At 46.4% G+C, this 23,864-nt stretch overlaps 1 protein-coding gene across 1 annotated transcript; it reads right to left on the bottom strand.

The window, feature by feature from the left end:
- Positions 1–1,679: 1,679 nt before the first annotated feature.
- Positions 1,680–5,646, bottom strand: LOC130204556 (SLIT and NTRK-like protein 1). The gene has a single exon (XM_056431368.1). It carries the CDS (start codon positions 5,644–5,646, stop codon positions 3,544–3,546), a length of 2,103 nt encoding a protein of 700 aa, XP_056287343.1. The 3' UTR covers positions 1,680–3,543.
- Positions 5,647–23,864: the final 18,218 nt, after the last annotated feature.

Raw genomic sequence — 23,864 nt, 5'->3', positions numbered from 1 at the left:
ATTTCAGAGGTAGAACCTCAACGGAGCAACATTAAAACATAAAAAAAATCTAATGGAATACATTAAAAAAACAATGCAGATGTGCCTGAGGGAAGCACAACAACAAGACGCACTGTTAGTCGTGGGTGTTCAAGTTGTAATGGCAATTCCAACTGATGACTAACCAGCCAAACCAGCCACAGGAGAACTTGTTGTTGTTGTTGTTGTTTTTCTGCAGAGAAGTAACCCCTGAAGCAAAGAAAGCACGGCATCCAAATGCGGAACACAAGCTAGTCCCCACCTTCCTTCTGGATTAAGAACAAAGCGGGACCGTCGGGCACCAACACCAGAGCGCGCCGATGATGTCGTCCCTGCTGGAAGTGTTGCATCAACTGCCGGCTCCTCGGGGGCCACTGCCACACAGACGACGGCGGCCCCGCTGGGCCACAGCAGTGCCGGGATGCTGTGAGCCCAGCGTGCAGAAGATCCTAACGGCTACATCCATCGCATTCATGAATGGGTCCGACTGTGAGACGCAGGGTCAGGCGGGACTGGAGCGCAGGAGCTCCTGACAGGAAGCCGCCGCTAATGGGAAAAAATACCGCGAGAGCATTTGTTGTTGTTGTTTTTCCCCCATTACATGTAAAGGATGTGAGATGACAGCAGTATGACGATGCGTTAATGCTCTGCTCATTGTGTACTTCTTTTGGATCCTCAGATGTCATCTTTTTTGTGCTTTGCATATGACGAAAAAAGGAAATAACTCCACATTCATGTTGTAGTGTCGGGCCTTTTATGGTTATATTAAAGCCAGCGCCGCAGTCTAAATGTGTCATTGTCTCTCCAGGGTATCGCATCCACGAATCAGAGGGTCTAAAAATACCAGGATATGACAATATGATAAGGTGATAGACTGTAAAAACAACCCTGTGGTGACAACATGACTTTGACCTTGTTATGAAATGTGTTCCACATTGAAGGAGAAGGACATGAGGCAGCGCACCTGAGAACTAATAAGTGCAAACCCTCCAGTGTGATACGAGCAGAGGACAAGTCAAACCTGGCGCAAACCTCGGTCAAATCCGAGGAAAAATTCCTCAAGGCAAACAATTGTTGTTTTACTCAACCTCAACCACACTTTATTTAACAAAATAGAAGCAGGTCAAATATCGCAAAGCATATAAATGTAACTTTGAAACACAGCGTTTGAAAATCATGACAAATCATCAGTGGGTCTGTGGCACAGTAATACTCCACAGAACAGACACGTATAGTCACCCCGGAGCCCCCGCCGCCCGATGTGATTGGACAGAAAAGCCGGGGGGGGGGGGAGGGGGGAGCAAGGTGACTGGACAGAATGATGATGAGGAGATGTTAGTCCCCAAGGTCAAGCTGCGCATGGTGACGTGGCGGTAATGGGAAGAGGGAGGGGTGACAGCAGGGGAGGTGAGGGCCAACACACATACATGCAAATTGTCACGCAAGTGCTTTCTCTCTCTCTCCATCTCTTTCCCTACCTCCCTTTTGTCATCCCTTCCCATTTGTCCTGGCGCAACACACACACGTGCGGGGCAGGCAAGACAAAGAATAGCCGGGGAGGTGATTCAGCACCATGGACAGCGCTAGTCTGTCTACTGGGGGGGGGGGGGGGGGGAGAGATACTGCAGGCCTGCTGGTGGAGGAGGGGTGGGGGGGGGGGGTTAAGCCCATCTCACGTCAACTCTGTACACTCTCAGCATGCCGGATGCCATTTTTAGGAGCGGTGCCAAATTCTGCTGCCAAAGTATAGGCATCTTAGAGAAAATCAATTGGCGAAAGGTGTCCCCCGGTATCCTGGACGAGTACATTGTGTTCACAAATAAATGAAGGGGGGGGGGGGGGAGGGAAAATTGCACATTCTTTGCATTTGTTTTTTAAAGACACTGCAGAGAAATTCAAATAATTGAGAATTTGTTGAATAAGTTCAAAATGCTGAATTGAAAAAGGCATCTTGCATTATCAAATACCCTCAGAGTCTGTGTGTGTGTGTGTGTGTGTGTGTGTAGAAGACCCACTCCTGTGTCTTTATGGGCCTCATGCTGAGTTCCCCCCATCGCAGGGCCCCAGTTAGACAGCCAGGGCCTCTACACCCCCCCCCCCCCCCCCCCCCATCCCGTCCCAAAGCCGCTTTTTTAAGCACATGTTGTAGTAAATACAGTGAGTTTCAGTTCTCTTATTTGGACAAGATTAGATGGCTTTACAAAAGCTCACAATAGGAATGAAGGTGAATCGTAGCCGTACGCTTTTCATGTGGAGGAATACTTCTTTTTCTGACGTTAAAAAAAGCATTCTATTCTATTTCCGTCTACCTGCGCTGTTTACATCGATCGAATTATACCTACATAGCTCAATTGAAAACACTTCTTTTGCTCGGTTGTTGAAAAAATATGTTAGAAACCCCCCCCCCATTTAAATGACTTTGTTGTTTTTGCTTTTTTTGTCTTCCTCCCACCCAAAGCAGGCGTATATTCATTGACACACAAAACCACAGAACTGTTATTTTAGCTACATAAACTCTGCAGCAGAAGCATCTGAGTGACGTTAATTGGTCATGCTCATCTGCACGTCTGAATATCTGAAAGTCAACAATTGGCACACCATAAAATAACACAGTTTACATTCATAAAGGAGATGATGACTGCGCAGACATGGATTTAATCTGCACCATCTAGTACGGTATAAATAACCCCAATATTTATCGACAATCAAATGATAACAAACAGAAAATAACATGCACTGACAGCGTCACTTCCACCGCTCCTTTGCCATAGTCATCGCTATCCCTCCGTGATTTTGTTTTTCTTTTTTTTCTTCTTCTTTTTCTTCTTCTTCTCCAAACAGGTTGAAAACAACAAATACAAATCCCAACTGGAGGTTCACAAAAAAATAGAGAAATGGCACTTTGTAATAGTCATATATAATTCTTAATATCTATATATCGTCGTCGTATTGATATAACATGAAAAGGGTCGAGTGTTGCTTCTTGGGGGGGTTATGGTAGTTATGGTTCCTCGCCGTCGTGTGAGTTGAAACCATGCGAAATATCATCATGCAGATTATGATACATCGGTCCGAGTATTTACATTTACATTCATGCGTTCGTGCACCATTCCCTGGGTCCTCTCTCTCTCTCTCTCACACTCTCACGAACACACACACACCCGCCCTCTCCCTCTCTCCTTTTTCTCCCTCTTTTCTGTCTCATACAGATCCGTAGTCCGATTGCGGCAAATAGCAGAACTGGGAGGAGGAGGAGGAAGAGGAGGGAGGGAGGGGTTTTAAGCCAGGGGGGGCTTGGCATAGACATATATTACAGAGTGGGGCCTGTGCAGCAGCAGACTGACTTACTTGGTTCAACTGGAGAAACAAGACACCACAAACAAGTCTGCGTTCGCCTCTCGCGAACAATCAGTCACTCGTGTGCGTCAGTCTGTCCGGTGTGACCGTTTGTAATCCAGTTCGGTGAGGGGGGGGGGGGGTGAGAGGGAGGCTTATTGTACGGGTGGACCACGGCCAGGGTCCCATTTACGCATCGTTTGTCGTGGAGAGGTGCGCGCTGCAGTCGAAGCCCCGGTGCGCGCCCCCGTCCGCGTGATAGGCCCCGCTGTGCCAATAGGATGAGTCGCACACTGTCTGCAAGGAATTAATCTCCGAGGCGGACGAGTTGCCCTCCCTCCGCTTTGAGCGCTTCCGGTTGCGTAAGATGAACACCAGCATCCCCACGACGGTGAACGCGGAGGTGACGAACACCAGCAGCAGCCCGGGGACGAGCACCGAAATGGAGACCCGGTTGGGCTCCAAGTAAGAGTTCGAGCGCGTCCCCGAGTCCAGGGCGAACGTGCTGTTTTTGGCCAGCAGGGTCGGGGACACCTTGTCGTAGAGCTTGGGGCACATGAGGTCGTTCCGGACGTAGCGGAAGTCCCGTTTCCAGAACTCTTCGGGCGACTCGCACTTGAGATCGCTCACGATGACGTCGGTGCCGAGCTTCTCCGTCCACTGCTTGAAGGGCACGATGCTGCAGGAGCAATCCCACGGGTTCCCGTGCAAATCGATCTGAATGATTGAACTGAGCTGGTCCAACACTCCAGCCACGGGGAGGTGGGGGAAATAATTATTATGCAGGCTGATTTTGGATAGAGAAATCCCAAGGAAAGAATCCACTGGTAGCGATTTGAGCAGGTTGTTGTTGAGGAACAGCACCCTCAGGTTGGGCATGGGGCTGAAAGCGCCGGCCGCGATCAGCTGGATGTCGTTATATTCCAAACTGAGATATTCCAGATTCACAAGGCCCACGAACATCTCCGCCACCAGCGTATCCAGATAGTTCTTATCCATATACAGCCACCGCAGCTCGCTCTGGTTGAGGAAAGTGCTGTTGTCGATCACCTTGATGTTGTTCCCGCCCAGATCCAGCAGGTTAAGGCTGGCGTATCCGAGCAGCTGGTTCTTCTTCACTGCGTGGATGTTGTTGTCTCTCATGTTCAGCTCGTGCGCGGCCATGGGTTTCGGTTTGAGGTTGGCCAAGCTCTCGATCTTTTTGCCCTCGCAGTTGACCCCCAGCCCCTGTCTGGAGCCGACCAGCTTGCAGTTGCACGGCTGGGGGCACGACACATTGTGCAGCTGCTCTCTGTCGCCGTGCGCACCCGTCAACACCGGAGTGGGCCTCGTCTTCAGCTGCCAGTTCTCGCGAGACTTGGAGCGGCCCTTGGGCCCGCGGCCGCCGGGCGTCGGGGGCCCGCTGGGCTTGTGAGGCGTGGGACGCGGCTCGCGCGCCGCCGTCTCGGAGGCCTCCTCCTGGGTGGGAGGGGCCACCAGGCTGGTGTCCACGCCGCCGCTCTGCGAAGGGCACATGTCGGCCTCCGAGGTCTCGTTCAGGTCGCTCCCCTGCAGCCGGGTGGGAGCCTCGCACACCACCCGCCCGATGAGCGCGTTACTCGGTATGTTCTCCAGCCATTCCTTCAGGGACACCAGCTCGCAGTTACAGTCCCACGGGTTGTCCTCCAGCAGAACCTCCGCAATGCCCGGTATCTGTTCCAGGATCCCCTCGTACGGCACCGTTTTGATCCGGTTCCCCCGCAGGTCGAGATGCGTAATGGGCACATGTTGAAACACGTTGATGGGCAGCGCGCTGATGAGGTTGTCGTTAAGAATCAACACTTCAAGTTTATTTAAATCCCGGAAAACGGCGGGGTCAATATCCCTCAGCAGATTAAAATCAGCCTGCATGTATTCCAAATCGTCCAACCCCAGGAACGTACTCTTCCGGAAAAAACGTAGCTTATTGTTGTTGATGTGCAGCCGCTTCACCAGCTGCAGTCCCAGGAAGGCGCCGGGCACGATGTCGTGCAGCCCGTTGTTCTCCAAATGGAGGCTCACGGCGTTGTAAAAGTTGGCGAACTCGTTGGGGAAGAGCCGAGACAGAGAGTTCCCGTGCAGCAGCAGGTGATAGAACTGCGAGCTGGGGCCAGTGAGATGCTGCAGCGTGGTGAAGCTGTTCTTTTCGCAGTCGATGTGCAGATCTCCCTCCACCTCGTTGCAGGAGCAGATCTGCTCCTTGCACACGTCCCTCGTAACGTTCCCACCGGCAACACAAAGAGCCGCATTCAGCAGGACAATCCAAAGCAGCATATTCTCAACGTGCACGAGACATTCCCGGTGTCAAGACGTACGAGCTGCGCATTCCGTCCACGTCAATAAGAAGAAGGAGGAGAAGAAGAAGAAAGAAAGAAAAGGGGGGCGATGGAGGCATTTAGGGGGGTATAGGGGTGGGGAGGGGGGGATAAGGCAGTCTTTTATAACCGATCCATGCTGCATATAACCGGCACTTGTGTCCAGACTCGACCACATAAACGTCTCTTTCACGTCGACTCCTCGGAGGCTCCCGCGTGTTTATGACGGGAAATCAAAAAAACAGCGCGCGACGGTAGAGTCCAGCTCATCTTCTTGTCTTTCTTTCTTCTTTTTCGTGGCAGTTTTTCGGTTCGTTTAAGACTGACCTTGGCTGGTGGGGGAAATGAACAAATCCGTGTGTTTTCTCTTCCTCCTCCTCCTCCTCCGGTCGCGCTGCTGCCGCTGCGCGCTGCGGCGTCGGGAGCTGTCCCCTCTCCTCTGGTGCTGAATTCACACCCCGCGCTGGAGCTATCGAGGCGATCCCACCGCTGCAAAGCACCCGCATCCCCCCTTCACATCCTTCGGCGTCTTGCCTGGCTCGTTTCTCCCCCCCATCCGCCCACCCACCCAACTCCCCCCCTTTTTCGTTTTTTTGTTGTTGGTGGCGATCTGGGAATCACAAAGGGAGGAACGCGGAGACGGTGTTCATCCTGGCGCGGTGTGCTCTAAGAATAATCGGACACCCTCTGCTGAGCTGTAATGGCACACACAGCAAAAAAATATAAAATCCGTACCGACTGAGGGAATGCTGAGAAGAGAGAGAGCAGCGCACACACACACACACAAAAGAGAGGAAAAAAATCAATCCGCAGAGGGGCGAGATTTTGTTGTTGTTTTGTTTAAATCACACTTTATGGCGGTCGCTGTTGAGGTTATTTCCCAAAAAAAGAGGTCGAACCAGACTCCTACTGAGACATCTGTGTGTTTACCCTCAGGCGCGTGCGGCTCCGCAGTGAAAGTGTCCAAGTCGGCATCGTCGCAAACACTGGCGCGATTTCACATCAGGGTCGTGATATCCCAGTTCAGTGCCTTGGATCTCTCTATCTATCTCTCTCTCTCTCTCTCTCTCGCTCTCCCCTCTCTCTCTCCTCTCGCTCTCGCTCTCGCTCTCCCCTCTCTCTCTCTCCTCTCTTCCCGGTTCTTAAAGGATAAACGGCATTACTTTAGCGGCTCTGCCTCCATGTGAGCCTCCTCTGTTCCCTGACTTTCGCCTCTCGCTTTGGAAACACTGTTGAATGCGGTAAAAACAATAATCCGCGACGGGCATGCCTCACTTCAGCGCTCGCGCGCACACACACACACACACACACACACACACCGTTGACTATACAGTAAACGATGCGTCAGTGTGGCAACCATATGCGCATTTGAGCATTACTTTTATTAATTTGTTTTTTATCCTATAAAAGAGAGCTATACATCTGTAAGAGAACAATGACAATATAAGTGGTTCAAACACAATCTCATCTCTTATGGATTTGTGTTATACTTTGTATTATACTATTATTGAAGAGCATTACATCACCGGAAAGTTGATGTATAGTTTTCTCCTCCTCCTCTTCCTCCTCCTCCATCTCCTTCTGCAGTGCACAATTGGAATAAAGAGCAGTGCAGAACACGGGATGTTAAGTTAAATATGGTCTCTCTTTGACGTCTGGGACAACACACAGTGCATAATAGGCGAGGCAGAAGATTCCAGCGAAGCATCAGCAGTGCTTGCAATAAGCAGAACATCATTAGGACCACCTCCATGCGGCTGCAGAGCATTCCCAGTATGGTCCATTGACTGGTTCCTCCCGTCTGCCAGTCTGTCTCTCTGTCTGCTTGCCTTCTGTTTAGTGTTTAGCGTGTCAACCAGCCTGCCTACCTGTTGCCTCGTCTGTCTCTCTTGTTTTCCCTCTCTTTGTATTTTATTTTGTCTGCATCAGATTACTTTGTGTGTATATATATTATATATATATATATTTATATATATACACACATGTATATATACAAATAAATATATATGTATGTATATAAATATATATGTATATATACATATAAATAAATATATATATATATATTTATTTATATATATACATATTTATATTTTTTTATTTATATATATATACATATTTATATTTTTTATTGATAGATATGTATGTGTGTGTGTGTGTGTGTATGTCAGGAGGAGTGTAATTCCAGAGTGTTACTTACATGCATCTTCATGGCATGTGACATATCATATCATGTGACTAACGATCAATATTGTGTCTAACTAAGTACTTTTCCTCAAGTGCTGTACAGAGGTTTTGAGGTACGTTGGCTCCACATGCGTATTATTATGTCATGCTGCTTTGAAGTATTGTGTACATTTAGTACTTTTTACTCCACTATGTATTTTACAGTTGTGTTACCTGTGATTCAGATTATTACACAATATAATCAACAAAAAGAATCAGAAGACTTAATATACCCATCAGTTTATAAAATAATTAACTCATTTTGTAAAATATAAATAAGCTCCCTTTTTTCCATTTGCAAAAATCAAAGAGATGGTTACACATTAACACATGAATTGTTAGGATCTGTGTGTTTCCTGTTTTATGTTGAAGTCCCTGTCTCGTTTCCTGTTTCCCTGCTCTTCCCTCCCTGTGCTTGGTCCAGTTCCCGGTGTTCCGTCGCCGGTTCCAGTCCCCGGTGTTCCGTCGCCGGTTCCAGTCCCCGGTGTTCCAGTCCCCGATGTTCCAGCCCCCGGTGTTCCGTCGCCGGTTCCAGTCCCCGATGTTCCAGTCCCCGGTGTTCCGTCGCCGGTTCCAGTCCCCGGTGTTCCAGTCCCCGATGTTCCTGCCCCCGGTGTTCCGTCGCCGGTTCCAGTCCCCGATGTTCCAGTCCCCGGTGTTCTGTCGCCAGTTCCAGTCCCCGGTGTTCCGTCGCCGGTTCCAGTTCCCGGTGTTCCGTCGCCAGTTCCAGTCCCCGGTGTTCCATCGCCGGTTCCAGTTCCCGGTGTTCCGTCGCCGGTTCCAGTCTCCTGTGTTCCAGTTCCCGGTGTTCCGTCGCCGGTTCCAGTCCCCGGTGTTCCGTCACCAGTTCCAGTCCCCGATGTTCCAGTCCCCGGTGTTCCGTCGCCAGTTCCAGTCCCCGGTGTTCCGTCGCCGTTTCCAGCCCCCGGTGTTCCGTCACCAGTTCCAGTCCCCGATGTTCCAGTCCCCGGTGTTCCGTCGCCAGTTCCAGTCCCCGGTGTTCCGTCGCCGGTTCCAGTCCCCAATGTTCCAGTTCCCGGTGTTCCGTCGCCAGTTCCAGTCCCCGGTGTTCCATCGCCGGTTCCAGTCTCCTGTGTTCCGTCGCCGGTTCCAGTCCCCGATGTTCCAGTTCCCGGTGTTCCGTCGCCGGTTCCAGTCCCTGATGTTCCAGTTCCCGATGTTCCGTCGCCGGTTCCAGTCCCCGATGTTCCAGCCCCCGGTGTTCCGTCGCCGGTTCCAGTCCCCGGTGTTCCGTCGCCGGTTCCAGCCCCCGATGTTGCCAATAACAAGAAGCGCTCGAAAAGCAATCACCGGTAAACTCTTTGAATGGTGGCGTTCCACGAGGCCGTATAGTTATCTCAAAGACGGAGCGCCCGTCAATAACAACATCGAGCGCCATCTTATTGAGCCGATAATGGACCGAACCATCGAGGAGGTGGTTAGGGGACACTAAATACACACCTCATTTTGGCTTCACATTTTCCACTCTGGCGGATATCTGTGAACCGCCATCGCCGCGCTGGTGACACGCCGGATGCTTTTCTGTGACACATTGGAAGGCCGCTATTCATTCACCTGTGTTGATCCTTCCCCGAGAGAGACGTATTCAAAGAACCCTGGGATTTATTTATCGGGCGGAGCCCACGTGTTTTCTATTTTCGACCTTCCTTTGGGGTCTGAATGTATTTAACGGCTTATTTTCCTTGTCAAAAAAACGATCAAGACGTCCTCTGAGCACATGACCTGGCTTTGGAAACAACAAAACCTCGCTTCATTTCGCGGTTTTTCCAGCAAATCGTCTCATCAAACAGCAAATAAAATATATCATATTTTTTTTCTTCGCCCTTGGCATCTGCACTCCCTCCACTGAGGTTTTTTATTGTTTTATTTCGGGAGCTAACATATGCCACGTCAGCTCCAGATGTGTGTGCTCATTTGTCAAGAGAAGCTCTCTCTCTCTCTCTCCCAGGGCTTCAAAGGCGGGCAGGTTGTGAGAGACTGAAATACTCTACGGGTAATTACGGGAAAGGTCAGGAGCAATCTGACGCTTGTTTTCACATCAGCATCTTCCGCCCGCCGTGGGCAGACAGCATTTCAAATAAAGCCTGGGCGTGTGTGGCGGTCCAGGTATTGGGAGTAAATCATGTTTGTATCCGCGAGCAGATTAGGCGACCCGGAAGAGGGCAGCGTTATTACAAAATGTTACGTGTTATCGGAAATCAAGCCAAACTGGGAAAGATACGGTATGATTTGAAAGAACACATCACAGGGGAAGTGGTCCTAATCTCTAATGACCGACTCGGATGTCCCTCTTTGTTGAATCCCTTTTGTACCACCTTTTTTTTATTTTTATTATGCAGCAAATTTGTCACGTGCAGAAAAAGATGGGTCAAGTATACCGACTGGAAGTCGATGCGGCTATCGGCGGACGCAGCAGCGCCGGTCCCCCCGGTGCATTGACCCGGGCGATGCTGTGTGGTGAATCAGCAGAATGTTTGACTTTAAATCCATACGCGGCCGTCGGCGAACCCGGTCCGCCTCCTCTTCCCGTCGCCAGCGTCAAGAAAACTCTGAAAGCCAGCTGAGAATCGAGCGAGGCGGGCCTGAGAAACGACACCTTCAGGTGGGGCGGTCCGAATCGATGGAGGTAAAGCAGACTTTCAATTAATTTTTTTTAAAGAAGGAAAAAAAAGCTCTTTTATGAGATTCACGCGCGATTCCAGGTATCACAATAGTCGAACGCAGGTATTACTCACTCGAAGGAGAACTCTGTAATGATGTATTTGGAACGCGGTGCCGAGGCCTCGTGACGCCGCCGTGTGCCGTTAGCCGGAAAGTGCTTCAAAAAGCAATTTCAAACTGCTTTCCTCCCGCAGATTTGGGAAAGTATAGGACTTAATCGTGTTTGTTTTCGAGTAACACACGGCTGTATATACGGTGATATATTATCCTGTAAAAAATACATCGGGATAATCAAATGACATAAAAAATAAAAAGTAAATGTTGAAAACTTGCAGGACAGAGCGAACTAACCCTGAATGCTTCCTGTCTTTACTCGGCAGGTAATGGGATGTTCTCTTTCCCATGGTTTAAGGAAAGGATTGCACACTTTATCTTTAATAATGCATAATGGGAAGTTTTTTATGCATCAATCAGCCAATATGCACTCAACTAATCCTTGTAGCACGACAGTATTTATTTTTCTCTTGAAAGTGAATGTAGTTCAGAGGAATAAGAGCAGAGAAGTACTTTCTGTCCGAAGTGCTTTTAATCGAGTGATCCTTTTTGTTTGTGAATATCTCCTGCCATCTATTAATGATCTCTTTCAATCCGCCTCGCTCTTCACTCCACTTCGTGGTTGGATACTTTGGAGCACCCTTGACCTCCATCTCAAAGGGACTTACCCCACATGTAGTGGGTAGCAGATGACACGCTGTGCGGATCAAGTACTTCGGTGGCAGCTCCACTTACGTGCCACACTTCCTGTTTTCTTCGGGACGGGGGGGGGGGGGGGGGGGCGTGGCATGTAATGACACAGCGCTCCTTCTCCTGAGGGCCCTTGTTTTGAGAGGCTTGGCAGATCTGTGCCCCTGGTAGGTGATCGAAGCTCTTCAATCAGGGATGAACATACTCCGTATGTCATAGATGATGTGTGATGGATGACGGTAGCTCTCCTTTGCCTGGCCACAACGGGACAGGAAGGATAACGAAGTCTTTGACATGTGACACACTGTTTTATGGTCACGTCGACGGTAAGAAAAGCTTCGAAGCACCGTGCTTTATCAGCCTCTAGCACTTTTTAAATCCGAATAATATGAAGCTGTCAGGTATGTGCAGTTTGTGCACTGACTCGGATTTGAAGAGAAATCAGGGAAAGGCTTCTATCGATGGCTATTTCTCCTTCTGCTATCATAATACTATGAGCAACATATGCGGCAGGCCTAAGTGGAGCTTTGGTGTATGAATATTTAATTAAACCTCTGTTTTGGTCAAACAACATAATCATTCTGCAAAAATCAATAAGCTCTAAACAAGTCGCGTTGAACGTTGATAGCGACCTGCAATAAAAGGCCCCCGTGCACATGTCACCCGGTATTTTATTGTTTTATGATATGTATAATAACGACCTATGTATGCACACACCGTGGATCACTGGGACAGTTTAATGGTCTCTTCAGCTCCCGCGGTGGCGTTTATGTGGCCAGTTCAGAGCCAAAAGCCTGTGATGGAGGTGTAATCATCGGGTCTGAGAGATGACGGCTACATATGTAGGCGTCATGAGCGGTGTCACTTGTACTCTTCTTCTTTTTTTTTCCTTGTGCAAGAGTGAATTATTGCGGCGCTGTGGCTCCGGTTCCCAAGAAGACATGTTGTCACTATTCGATGAAGGAAGATTACACAGACAACCAGTTGTTTTCACAATATATTTATTTTCGTGAGAGGATTTGTTTGGCTGGAAGATTATCATAAAAATACATAACATGTGCTTTGTTCAAAGGAAAGCTTACTGACCTTTGTGTCTCGCGTAACTTTGATTTTTGAGCTGTGATTGGCGAAAAAAAGCTCATAATCTACGTTTCTCACGTGGCGAATCCCAATCAGAGCCCATTGTGTTTACTTCCAGGTGTCGGATATCTAGTGTTGAATCTCCTCAGGTTTTAATCAAATGAAATCAGCCGCTCTCCTCCGAAGGCGTTTGCTCCGGGTCATCTCGTATGAAGCAGGTTGTCCTCTGTTTGAATGATTTCTGGGCTCATTTCCCAGGTTTTTAATCCTCATTTCATTGTGCACTGAGTCTAGCAACACTAATGTCGGCACGCTGGGTTGTGGCCAGGCCTTCAGTTTTCATGTGAACCGTGCGGTACAGCTCGTTAGGCCGCCGAGTGGCGGCTCTATACAACGTTTACTTGCTATGTATTTAATCTGTAGATTATGTGGATCCTTTAACAGTGTTGAACAACTCCAGAGCTAAATATTCACGCTTGGATGCCGTGTCTTGTATCATTGATTCGGATTCACATCGATTGATGTTTTACTGCCTGTAGGCTATTATGATCTTCACATCCAGACGATTCTTCTCCCTCCTCTTTATCAGCGATGAGACAGAAGCACTCGTGAGAAACAACGTCGTTCTCTCGGTTTAATCTCACACGATCGAGCAACGAAGGGCAACGGCGAAATAATACATAAAAAAGAATGCGAAAGAGGAAATACACAGAGGTTTCCTCACAAAGTCCAAATTATCAAATGAAAAGAAACCACCAGCAAAAAGGGGAAGTTACTAATACAGTCTGAGGAACTCAGGAGGAAACAAAACATGGCTTTCAACCGGTGTTACAGTACTCCACGTGATCCGGTATGTAGATACTGAATGAGTTATAGGGAAAGTTATACGGCCAGAGTGAAATATTGACATTCCAGACGACACCCCGTGGCTACATCACAATAATTGGCTGCATACATGAATATGTGGAACAGTTATTCTCAAAATACACCCGCGTGAATACTAGATTACCTTCATAAATATAGAGATACCGGATGTAACTTTGTACTGCGAAATAACCGTAACTTGAATAACGTTGACACGCGTGGAAATAAGTTTGAAAAGTGAAAAGTGTTTGTGTCATTCTGAGAAACGTAAAAAAAATTAATGTTTCAACTGAATTGCAAAAAAAACCTTCCGTGTGCGGACGAGCTCGGGTCCTTTAATCCAAGACACTGACACGAGTCTGGATTCAGCCCCACGGACAGCGATAACAATGTTCGCGTTAGTTTTTTTTCAGTCCTACTACCGCTTGCATTTATTTAGCATCTCTCCGGGTAATTCAATTTAAAAAACTACCCCAGTGGTGGAAGATCCAGAGCCACCAAGAGACCGGCGCTGCTGATGAGAGATACGCTTCATTTAGCTGTGTTCACACACACACAAAAAGACTTAAGTGAATTTTGTGTTGTAGACACAACAATGTGCTTAGTATATTTTGTGTAAATGTTAGACCCCCATTTTGTTATATTACATGGTTTTTTCTTTTCCTTTGTATTACCCTGACTGTCATCGCTTTTGGTTACTGCTGTTAACATTTGTTTGTGTTTTCAATTAACTGTATATGTGACCTTGTGTACAGGTCAGGTTTTTGAGATACAAACTTTGTATCCGATGAAGATGGCGAGCTACCCACGAGTTGGATAAACACAACTGCCCACTGTGACAAAGTTATTTTCATTATAAATATGTGTACTTGATTTATTCTTATGTTCAGTAAAAGCCCTTAAACTCAACTATTTGATTTTGTGTTTTTCGCACACGACTTGAGCTCCATAGCCGAACCTGGAGACGACATCATAGACTTTGGAAAATAAATCTTGAAATTGAGCCACAGGTTACACACAGCCCCCTTTGAATTATTGAAGGAATGTAATTGAAAAATGGCACTTTCCTTGTGGCGTCTGCCCCCCATTTAAGCGTGCGGGTACGACTGCAAAGCTCAGAAGAAGTGAACTCTCTCATTAAATGCGACGCCTGGGGAGAAGCTGCAGCGCTTCCTTATTGAGGCGGTCTAAGAGTGGGGGAAGATATGAAGAGAGTGTGTGTGTGGGGGGGGGTGGGGTTGCTTACGACAACAGCACCAGAGGTTCCTGAACATCGGAGCGCCGAAACGATCCCCGAGAAATGAAACCGCACAGTCGACAAGTTTAAAGGTGTAAACATCGATAAATTGGCATTGGTAGCAATGGTAGTTTCATTTTAAAATCGGGTTCTAATGGAGGTCTAAGGAGGTATTCTTGCCTTCTTTTAAGGCCTCGGAGTGTGTGACTAATACAAGTTCATGAGTGAATCTTCTTGTTCTCTCTGAGTGATCCACCGCCGGAACCGAACGTTTGATACGGTGTAAACAGCCACGACAATCAGATCTGATTTCTTCCTTTTTTATATTTTATATATATATATAGATATATATATATTCACCTGTCAGTGTGTTGACGTTGCCCGTGTGTTTGGTTCTTGGAGCGCCGCGGAGGGAACGTGATGTTCCAGGTGAGGCGTCAATCAGCACGAGCCAGCCCGAAAAACCGCCGGGAGCTCCTCCCCCGCTTCTTTGTCACATCTCCGTTTCTGACGACGATCGATGTGAGCATCATGAAAAGCGTTATGTCAGTGGCATTCATCACCAAGCAAGTGGCATTTTTAGGAATATTCAGACCAACGTATAATCTCCTAAATGTGTCTCTAATTAATTCCCTGGGCAGCTTTCTCATTGAGAGATCACATAAACAAATAAATAAATAAAAGCCCATCGCACACAGCTACTTAGCTCTCCATCTCTATAACTTACATCCTACAACAGCGACACACTCAATAAAACAAATATATGAGCTAATAAAGTGGCGCCGCGGCCATGTTGTGCGGTTCTTCAATCAAACGCGAAGACCAGAGGGCGGAGGAGCGGCTCGGCGTGTGCCAATAAATGACGTTCGGCTTTTCCTCCGTCGGCCATAAAAAAAAACCGATGATTGTGGTATTTTTGTGCCGCCGCACGCAAAGCCACGACCGCGTTTAGCCGGCGCTCCGCGGTCGTACATCACTATGCCAGCCCGCTCATCCCTCTTCCCTGTCTCCCGATGAAGACCCGGCACGCCGCCGGAGACATTAATCGTCGTGGCGAAATGTCACCCTTGACCTCTCGTCGGGAGGACACACACACACACACACACGGGCACGGGAATGAAGACGGATGGCGCACCGGGCATCAACGGCGGCGACGCTGTAATCGTCGGGCGGGGCAGCGAATTCTTTAAGATGCAGAGACGTGGACTTGTGGAATATTTAGAAAAATTGCATCCATTTGGTGAGGAGTTTGCGTACATATGCTAATTTAATAGCCACCCATGGAGCGATAATGTGTCATCGCGGTTTGGATTACACAGAAAATGGCAATGAGAGTGAATTTGAACACAGTAAAATAAAGATGTAGGAATTAAAGAGTAAACGGGTGGAGTTAGCATCGGTTTATTACAATAACGTGCCCATTTCACACACCGATGACACGGGGGGGCCTCCGTCGGAGTGATCCGATTGCATTATTCCTCTGGAAAAAAAGATTTCATTTTGAAAAGTGAGCGTGGCAGACCGAGCATCCCGGATGACGGATGAGGCAGAGTGCAACGACAACAAGAGGGCCTCCTCGTGCCCCGAACACACACACACACACACACACAGGCGGGTGTACGTTCATAATCGTGATTTATTTATGGGTGTGTACAGGAGTAGAAATGCTCCATTTTCTAATGCATCTATTATTTAAAGATAGGACCCTGTAGACATTGCTCAACAGATTGTGTCGTAAAAAATGAATGCAAAACCAAACGTCTGCGTATCTGTGTGCGTGTGTGTGCGTGTGTGTGTATTTGTGTGTGTGTGTGTGTGTGCCCTTGTTTTCCTCTATTCTGGCTTCTACATAATCGAGGACAATCACGACAGTTACCTGAGAACACACCTGCTCCTCAGAGAGAGAGTTCACTTTCTCACTGCTTGCTTTGAGATCCTTTGGAGATTGGACAGGTTTGTATTCATACCTAAATGTATAGGCGCAGGGGGCTCATCTGGGCTATGAAGAATCCCATCTTAACTGAAGATTTGAGCTGACTAGATGGGACCCTTCTCTTTACCCGTCCCCAAAAAAAGATCTATTCTTGTGCAGCTTTCAGTGCAATTTGAAAAAATCTTTGGAATTTTTTTTATTATTCCATTTTCTTCAGATTCACAACTAGAAGGAGCAGAGTGATGAATATAATAGGAGCATATTAAACCAGGATGCCCCGTCTGTCCTTCAAGGTCCTCAAGCATTGGCCTGTTGGAGATTCTTTGTTTGTGTGGGGTGGGAGTTCACCAACTGTTCACTCTAATCCAGATCTAAATGTGTGTCTAATAGTTCTTATTCTTTCTTCAGTTCCCATCTCTGATAGGAGGCACCTCATTAACCTTTGTGACACTCATTACAACGTGTGACTCCCAGTGTCACCAGACAGTTCCACGGAAAGTCCCTTATGCACACACACACACACACACACACACACACACACACACACACACACACAATTCTCTGTCTGCCTCCATGTGTCATGTCACATCGCACATATTACAAGCATTGTTTCAGAAAAATCCTTTCAATCCTCCATTAGAGTCCGGTTGACAGTATCCAGCTCCTTTCATCTGTTTATTGTTTGATCATTTTCAAATTAGTCTACTGACTGACATTTAAAAAATGTAAATATATACATTATGTGTATCTACATATATACACAATAGACACTTCCAGTCAAGAGAGCGATGAGCAGATAGAAGTAGACTTTCAAACAAAGTGGTTTGTACAAGTATACACCAGTTCTAGATGGCGGAGGGAGCTGGTGGAAGTGCGGCTGCTCCGAGTAGATCTCGAATTAAACCAGAAATCTACGCGGCTGTTGATGGTAAAATCATTGTGGAAGATGAACTTTTAAACTTCCTCGTCATAAAAATGAAGACTCTGAGTCATGACGATATTATTTTCTGAGTTGTGAAGTAATCTGTGAGGTTCTCCGAGAGATAACGGCGGATATAATCATAAATCAACGCATATGCCGGGTTGAACAGCCGGTGTTGAGCGGAAGGGATGCACCGATTCGCCAGGTTGACGAGGAGGCCCCGAGTCGGGGTATGGGAGGTGTAACTCAGGTGCATGGAGCATCGGTGCTGGAGCAACATGATCTCAGCCGAGGGGTTGCGTCCATTCACCGCGAGAACGAGGAGGCACCAAGCCGGAGTACGCGGAGCGTAGCGCCGGCGACTGCGTCCTCGGCCCTGGATGCCAGCGCAGCAGAGGGACCCTGGAGCGCGGAGCGGAAAAACGACGCGGCGGCAAGAGGGTCGCCGCCTGAAACCTGCCACTGAATGACAGCCCGGAGCCCGTCTACATCCTCCAAGAAAGAAGACGCCTACTGGTAGGCCTATTGTTGGAACTGGTATCTAAGGGGAAAACTGTGCCGCGATGTAAGCTGTCAAAAGATAGACACGGCTTCAAGTCGGTTTAGCTCCTTTAAAAGTACCGCCGAGTGCAATGACGTCGGCGAAATGTATGAGCCACAGCTTTGGCCTGAAGGGACTTTTGTACGGCGTTTCTATGAAGCCCGCAAGGCTGCGGCTGAGTGGTCACTGGGGGTAAACACACGTGTTGCGATTGTAAGGGACACGCTTGAGGTTGGGACATCTGCTGCCATGCAGTTATGATTGTGAAAACATGAGTATTAGAGTTGTGTCCTATAACTCGCGTGGCTTGCGCCTATAGGACAGTCCGCCGGGGACAAAGTGCGACGCATTGTTATTGACACTTTAATGGAGAGTGCTGATATATTGTGTATACAAGAGACCTTTTTTTAGCCAAACAAAACATGGATAAACTTAATTCTATCAATACATACTTTCATGGGGCAGGAGAATCCACAACATAAGCCAGAGAATAGTGCGTGGCAGAATACCGGGTGGGCCCGTGGGGTCGCCATTCTGTGGCATACAAAGTATGATCCCCTGATCAGTGTGATTAGGCTAGAGGTGGACTGGTGCATAGCAATTAAAGTTGTACATAATAAGACTGTTTTTGTCATTTTAAATGTTTACACCCCTTATGAAAGTAACCAAAATGAGGATGAATACCTTCATAGGCTCGCTTTTATTAGTTCTTTTGTCAAAGAAAGTGCATATACAAATATATTTATTTGGGGGGATATGAACGCTGATATTTCAGATAATAACTCCATGGCCAAACATTTTCAGCAGAATAATGTCTTTGACTTCTGGAAAGAAGTTAAAGTTGCCAATAACATGAAGACGCCTCTGCCATCCAGTATTGATGGGGCAGTTGGTTCGGACAGTATTGCAGATCTGTGGAGTAAACACTATAGGGACATTTTCAATAGTGTTAAGAGTGACTCATTTAATATTGGTAATGTTCCTAATGATGCTGGTGTGTGTATTAGACCTGATGACGTGTTGTATGCTATTGAAAAATTGTCATTGAACAAAGCATGTGGCCTTGACCAAATAACAGCAGAAACTTCCTGATTCTATGCTCACTGTGTTGTTAGTGCCAGTAAATCAAAAATAAAACCGGTAAAATATCCAGCATTGACAATTGTCGACCAAATGCTCTGGCCAGTATACTTTCTAAAGTATTAGAACGAATCCTCTTAGATAGGCTTCAAGATTACATCTTAACCACTGATAATCAATTTGGTTTTAAAAGTAAACATAGCACAGACTTATGTATATATGCACTGAATGAAGTTGTTACTAAGTACAGGAGACATAACACCACAATATTTATGTGTTTCCTGGATGCATCTAAAGCTTTTGATCTAATTAATCATTCTAAATTGTTCGTCAAATTACAAGAGCGAGGGGTGCCACCATATGTGATTAGGATTTTGCACTTTTGGTATTCACATCAAACCATGCGAGTTAGATGGGGTAAGAGTGTATCTGCACCCTTCCTAGTGACAAATGGTGTCCGACAAGGTGGAATACTGTCCCCTGCTCTTTTTAATCTCTATATGGATGACCTCTCTAAGGAGTTAAAAAAGTGTAAGACAGGATGTATGGTGGGAGAAAGTCTCATTAATCATCTCATCTACGCTGACGACTTGGTGGTCCTGTCTCCTTATAGTGCTGGTTTACAGCAATTGCTGAGATTGTGCTCAAGGTATGGGGTGCACTATGATATCGAGTTCAACTCCAAAAAAAGTGTTATCATGATAGCAAAAACCAGGGAGGATCAGAAGCTACATTTTCCTTCATTCTTTTTGGGAGATATTTGGTCTCAGTGATGATGACGATGTGCAGCTGCAGTGTTGCAAACTGTATGCACAAGCCAACATGCTGGCACGTAAATGTCACATGTGTACAGAAGACGTTAAAACTGCTCTGTTTCGAGCCTACTGCACTCCTCTGTATACAGCCCACCTGTGGTGCAGTTATAGTAAAGGGGAAATGAAAAAGATGCAGGTGGCTTTCAATGATGCCTTCAGGATCCTGCTCAAGCTTCCGAGATGGACAAGCGCAAGTCAGATGTTGGTGAGCCGGAATGTTCCCACTTTTCATGCTGTGTTGAGGAATTTTATTTATAAATTTAAATGTCGACTAAGTGTCAAAGAGAATGTAGTTATAAAAGCCTTGGCTGACCCACTGAGTGATACCAGGTATTGGTCTTGTTTCTGGAAGCAATGGAACAGATGTTTGTAATCCTGAGTGTTTTTTTTTAGATGCAATGGCTGGACCGGTGTCCTCGTATTGTATTTTATATATTATTGTTGTGTTTGTTGTTTTATGGACGCATGAGTCTGGAATAAAGATATATACATATGTATACATTATGTGGTCATATAAACATACAGTATATATATATGTGTGTATATGTGTGTGTGTATTCATGCGCATTATTAGTGGGCCACTGACACACATGTTACCACGGTTACAAGGCTTATCACACAAATAATTAAGAAGATGTATTCAATACCGAATGCTAAAAGAACCAATTTTCTTTTTAAAGAGTGGCTTTTTTTTTCTTCAAATCTCCACCAGTTCAAAAGGCAGGGTGGGTGGATTTATAATCGGGGAACATGCACACAGGCCACATATTATTAACATAATGGTTTACAGGTCATAATTAAGTCTTAAAAAGCTCAGAGAACCCTCCAGGGAACACTGTAGCTTCCCTTTTGATTCCTTTGATTTTGTTTTACAATTAATTTTCCTTTTTCGCTGCATGAAAAAAAAGTGATGACATCCCATCACGAGGTCTATCTACAGTATGTGTGCCGACAAGTTATGAGTTCATCAAGAAGTGTGTGTGTTTGTTGGGGGCGTGCATACAACACTGACATGCATTGTCGGCGAGAGAACAGCTGATCACGTGAACTCCCGTCGCTCCCAATACATCACGCTAACCGCTGGACGGCGTGTGAGTCGGACCACGCAGGCGTACTGTATGGACGCGTGGGTGGGCTTCACACTGAGTTCACCCATGGCGTTTGCACATATGTATTTCATGTGTGTGGGTGTGTGTTCAAGCTGCTATATTTAGACTGTTTTTGTTTGCAAAGATCTGCCAGAAGCTTTAAGTGGAGCAATGTGGGCTGAAGCGCTGACCACATGTACACACACACACACACACACACACACACACGGAGGGAGAATTAAAAATCTCCGTTTCCCCTTTTGTCCTCTCCCAAATTAAAACTCAGATCTTCCCCTTCTCCCTCATCAACCTTCCTTTTTTTTTCGACCCTATACCTTCACCTGTCAAGTATTTTATTTATTTTATTTTATTTTGTATTTTATTTATTTTATTTTGTATTTTTTTTAATTTATTTTATTTAGCGGTTTGAGGGGAGCCCGTTGGAACCCAACAACCAATCTGTGGTGGACTTTTTCCATCCGTGTACACGTTGGGGTTCAGCCGACATGGGGCTCTGACGGAGGATTTTGGTAAATTTTCACTGAAGATGCCAGGAGACGATATTCGATAACATTAAATCTGGGGATTATTCCCAAATGTCAACATGGGAATAGACGCAACTAAACAGAGCACAATGCTTTTACCTCCATGCCATACGACGTGTTTGCTATACTTTCTACTTTTCCGCTAGATACTCAAGGACACTAGACTTTGTTCCTGAGCCTCTTTTTGTCGTCCACTTTCTTGTTCCTTTAAATACAATAATAACGACATGGATTCTGTATTTCCCCGGAGAATCTATTCTTGGCAAAGTGAAAAGGCCTTTTTTAATAATACGTGACAACAGAACTCCACTAAAACCCAGATTTAATGAAAGTCTTTCAGGGTCAGCAGCTTTATGGTGACTTGTTAGGATCTGTGTGTTTCCTGTTTTATGTTGAAGTCCCTGTCTCGTTTCCTGTTTCCCTGCTCTTCCCTCCCTGTGCTTGTCTGTTCCTGATTGTTTCCAGCCACGCCCTGATTGTTTCCACCTGTGTCTCGTTCCCCTGTGTATTTAATCTGTGTCCTTCTGTTTGTCTGGTGTCGGATCGTCTTTTTTTTGTTCCCGTGTGGTGTTCGTACGTGTTCCTGCCCTGGAAATAAAGCTCTGTTTTCCAAGAAACTCCTGCTGCGTTTGGGTCCTCCACACCGCACCATAACAACTTGACCAACAAGACATAATTGATTATAAGTGGAACTCTGGCACAGATTAGGGCTTTAAACAGGGAATTAATTCACACATAAACAACACCGAGTCAAATAAATACATAAAATATGGATAAAATTCTACGCAACTATTGAAAAAACAGACGTATTGCTGTAATACGGCTGAGTTGGATTTGTGAGCAGAGAACACGAGTGTAATTGTATTCATATTTACTCGGAAGAAGCAAAACACATTAACAAGACAGACTGGAAAGGGCAGAAGATTAAGATATATATATCAGATATAAGCCTAAGAGCTGAAATCTTGCTCTTAAAGCCGCTATAATCAATATTCTGGCAAAGGAGTCGCTTGCACGAGCATGTTAGCGTCTTTCAGCTCATTGTTTTGGTTTAACGGTTCACAACAATTTTTGTCTCACCGCTGGCTCATTAGTGCAACAGCTTCCAGCTCCAATAAACCCGTCTGAGTTTGCATTGAGTTTGCAGTCAGCTGCTGAACATCCATGACATCTGATCAGCTGATTTTTTTTTATTAACAATTTTTTTACAGGATATTTGTAGTGAAATAGGCAGCATTTACAGTTTGTTTTGCTGAAAATATTATTTTACAAAAAGAAAATACACAAATGTATAACCATGTAGAAAACACCACACAAGGATGATGTTTTTTTTTAACATAAGATGAAAACAAGGAGAGAAAAAAACAAAAACAAAAAAACATTTCTGATCAGCTGATTGGTGGAAAGCTTCTCTTCATACTTTGCTATACGCTCCTATCGCCAGCAACTGGCAATAGCTGCAATATTATGAACATGAGGGAAGAGTGTCACCTCGGAAACCAACCATGTCACAGTGAACCTGAAGCAGGGTAATCATCCCCAAGACAATTTCTTATGAAAATTGTAATGTTCCTCATTACAAATAAGTGAACTCAGTGAGAGAAAAAGGAGCTGGGAGGCGGGAGAGTGTAATGGGGGAGCAGTGTCACGCAATGAAAATGTCACGGTCTACATCAAACTCTAGAGGTCTTACCAGCTTGGACAATTGGCGAGCAGAAATATATATATATTTTTTTTAATGGAGAGATTCGATCACCTGCAGGCAATTTTTCACACATGGTCGAGACTAGAAGCCAATGAGCTGCCAGTGGGCAGAGCGGGTCTTTCCGGTGGCGGGGGCGGGGGCCGGCCTCCCTCTCCACCTGGAGGTCGGACAAAGATCCACACGGTGCGGTTCGGACGCACCTCGGCCATCACTCCGTATTTTTCGTACCCGGTGAGTTCAAAGTTTGGCTGCTGGTGGATGAAAGCAGGAAGGAGGCGGTGTACGATTATGGCAGAGCCACATTTTCCGAGGAGGCGGTTCTGTGCTGGTAAAATTAATATACATTAAAAAATATGTATATATTCGCAGTTGCTAACTTACTGTGGCCAGAAACTTCTCGGGGATACTCTGGGTCAGTCGCGTTGTATTCCACATGGATCATCTGTACTTTTTCTTGTCTTCCTCGTTGGGTTTACGATTTTTCTTGGACTGTTCACGGCCCTCACATTTGGAGCCGTGCCGCTGCCCACGGGAGCTCGAGCGGGCCGCTGACCGCCGTCTGGGCTGGCGTCCAACACGGCTTCCCAGAGCAATAAGTCGTCTCTCCGGTCGCTGTGTCGGAGCGCCATGTAAGGACACGGCTACATCATTTCCCGGACATCGGAATGCAAATTTAATCCCCTCTGATTTATTTGTGTATCAGGAGAGAGTGATTTGA

This window comes from Pseudoliparis swirei, chromosome 14 (genome assembly GCF_029220125.1).
Source record: "Pseudoliparis swirei isolate HS2019 ecotype Mariana Trench chromosome 14, NWPU_hadal_v1, whole genome shotgun sequence".
Taxonomy (NCBI): domain Eukaryota; kingdom Metazoa; phylum Chordata; class Actinopteri; order Perciformes; family Liparidae; genus Pseudoliparis; species Pseudoliparis swirei.
The sequence above is the reverse complement of the archived record's forward strand: the minus strand, read 5'-3'. Positions and strand labels throughout refer to the sequence as shown.

Coding starts and splice junctions, on each gene's coding strand:
- LOC130204556 (XM_056431368.1), bottom strand. CDS start 5,646: ATGCTGCTTTGGATTGTCCTGCTGAATGCGGCTCTTTGTGTTGCCGGT.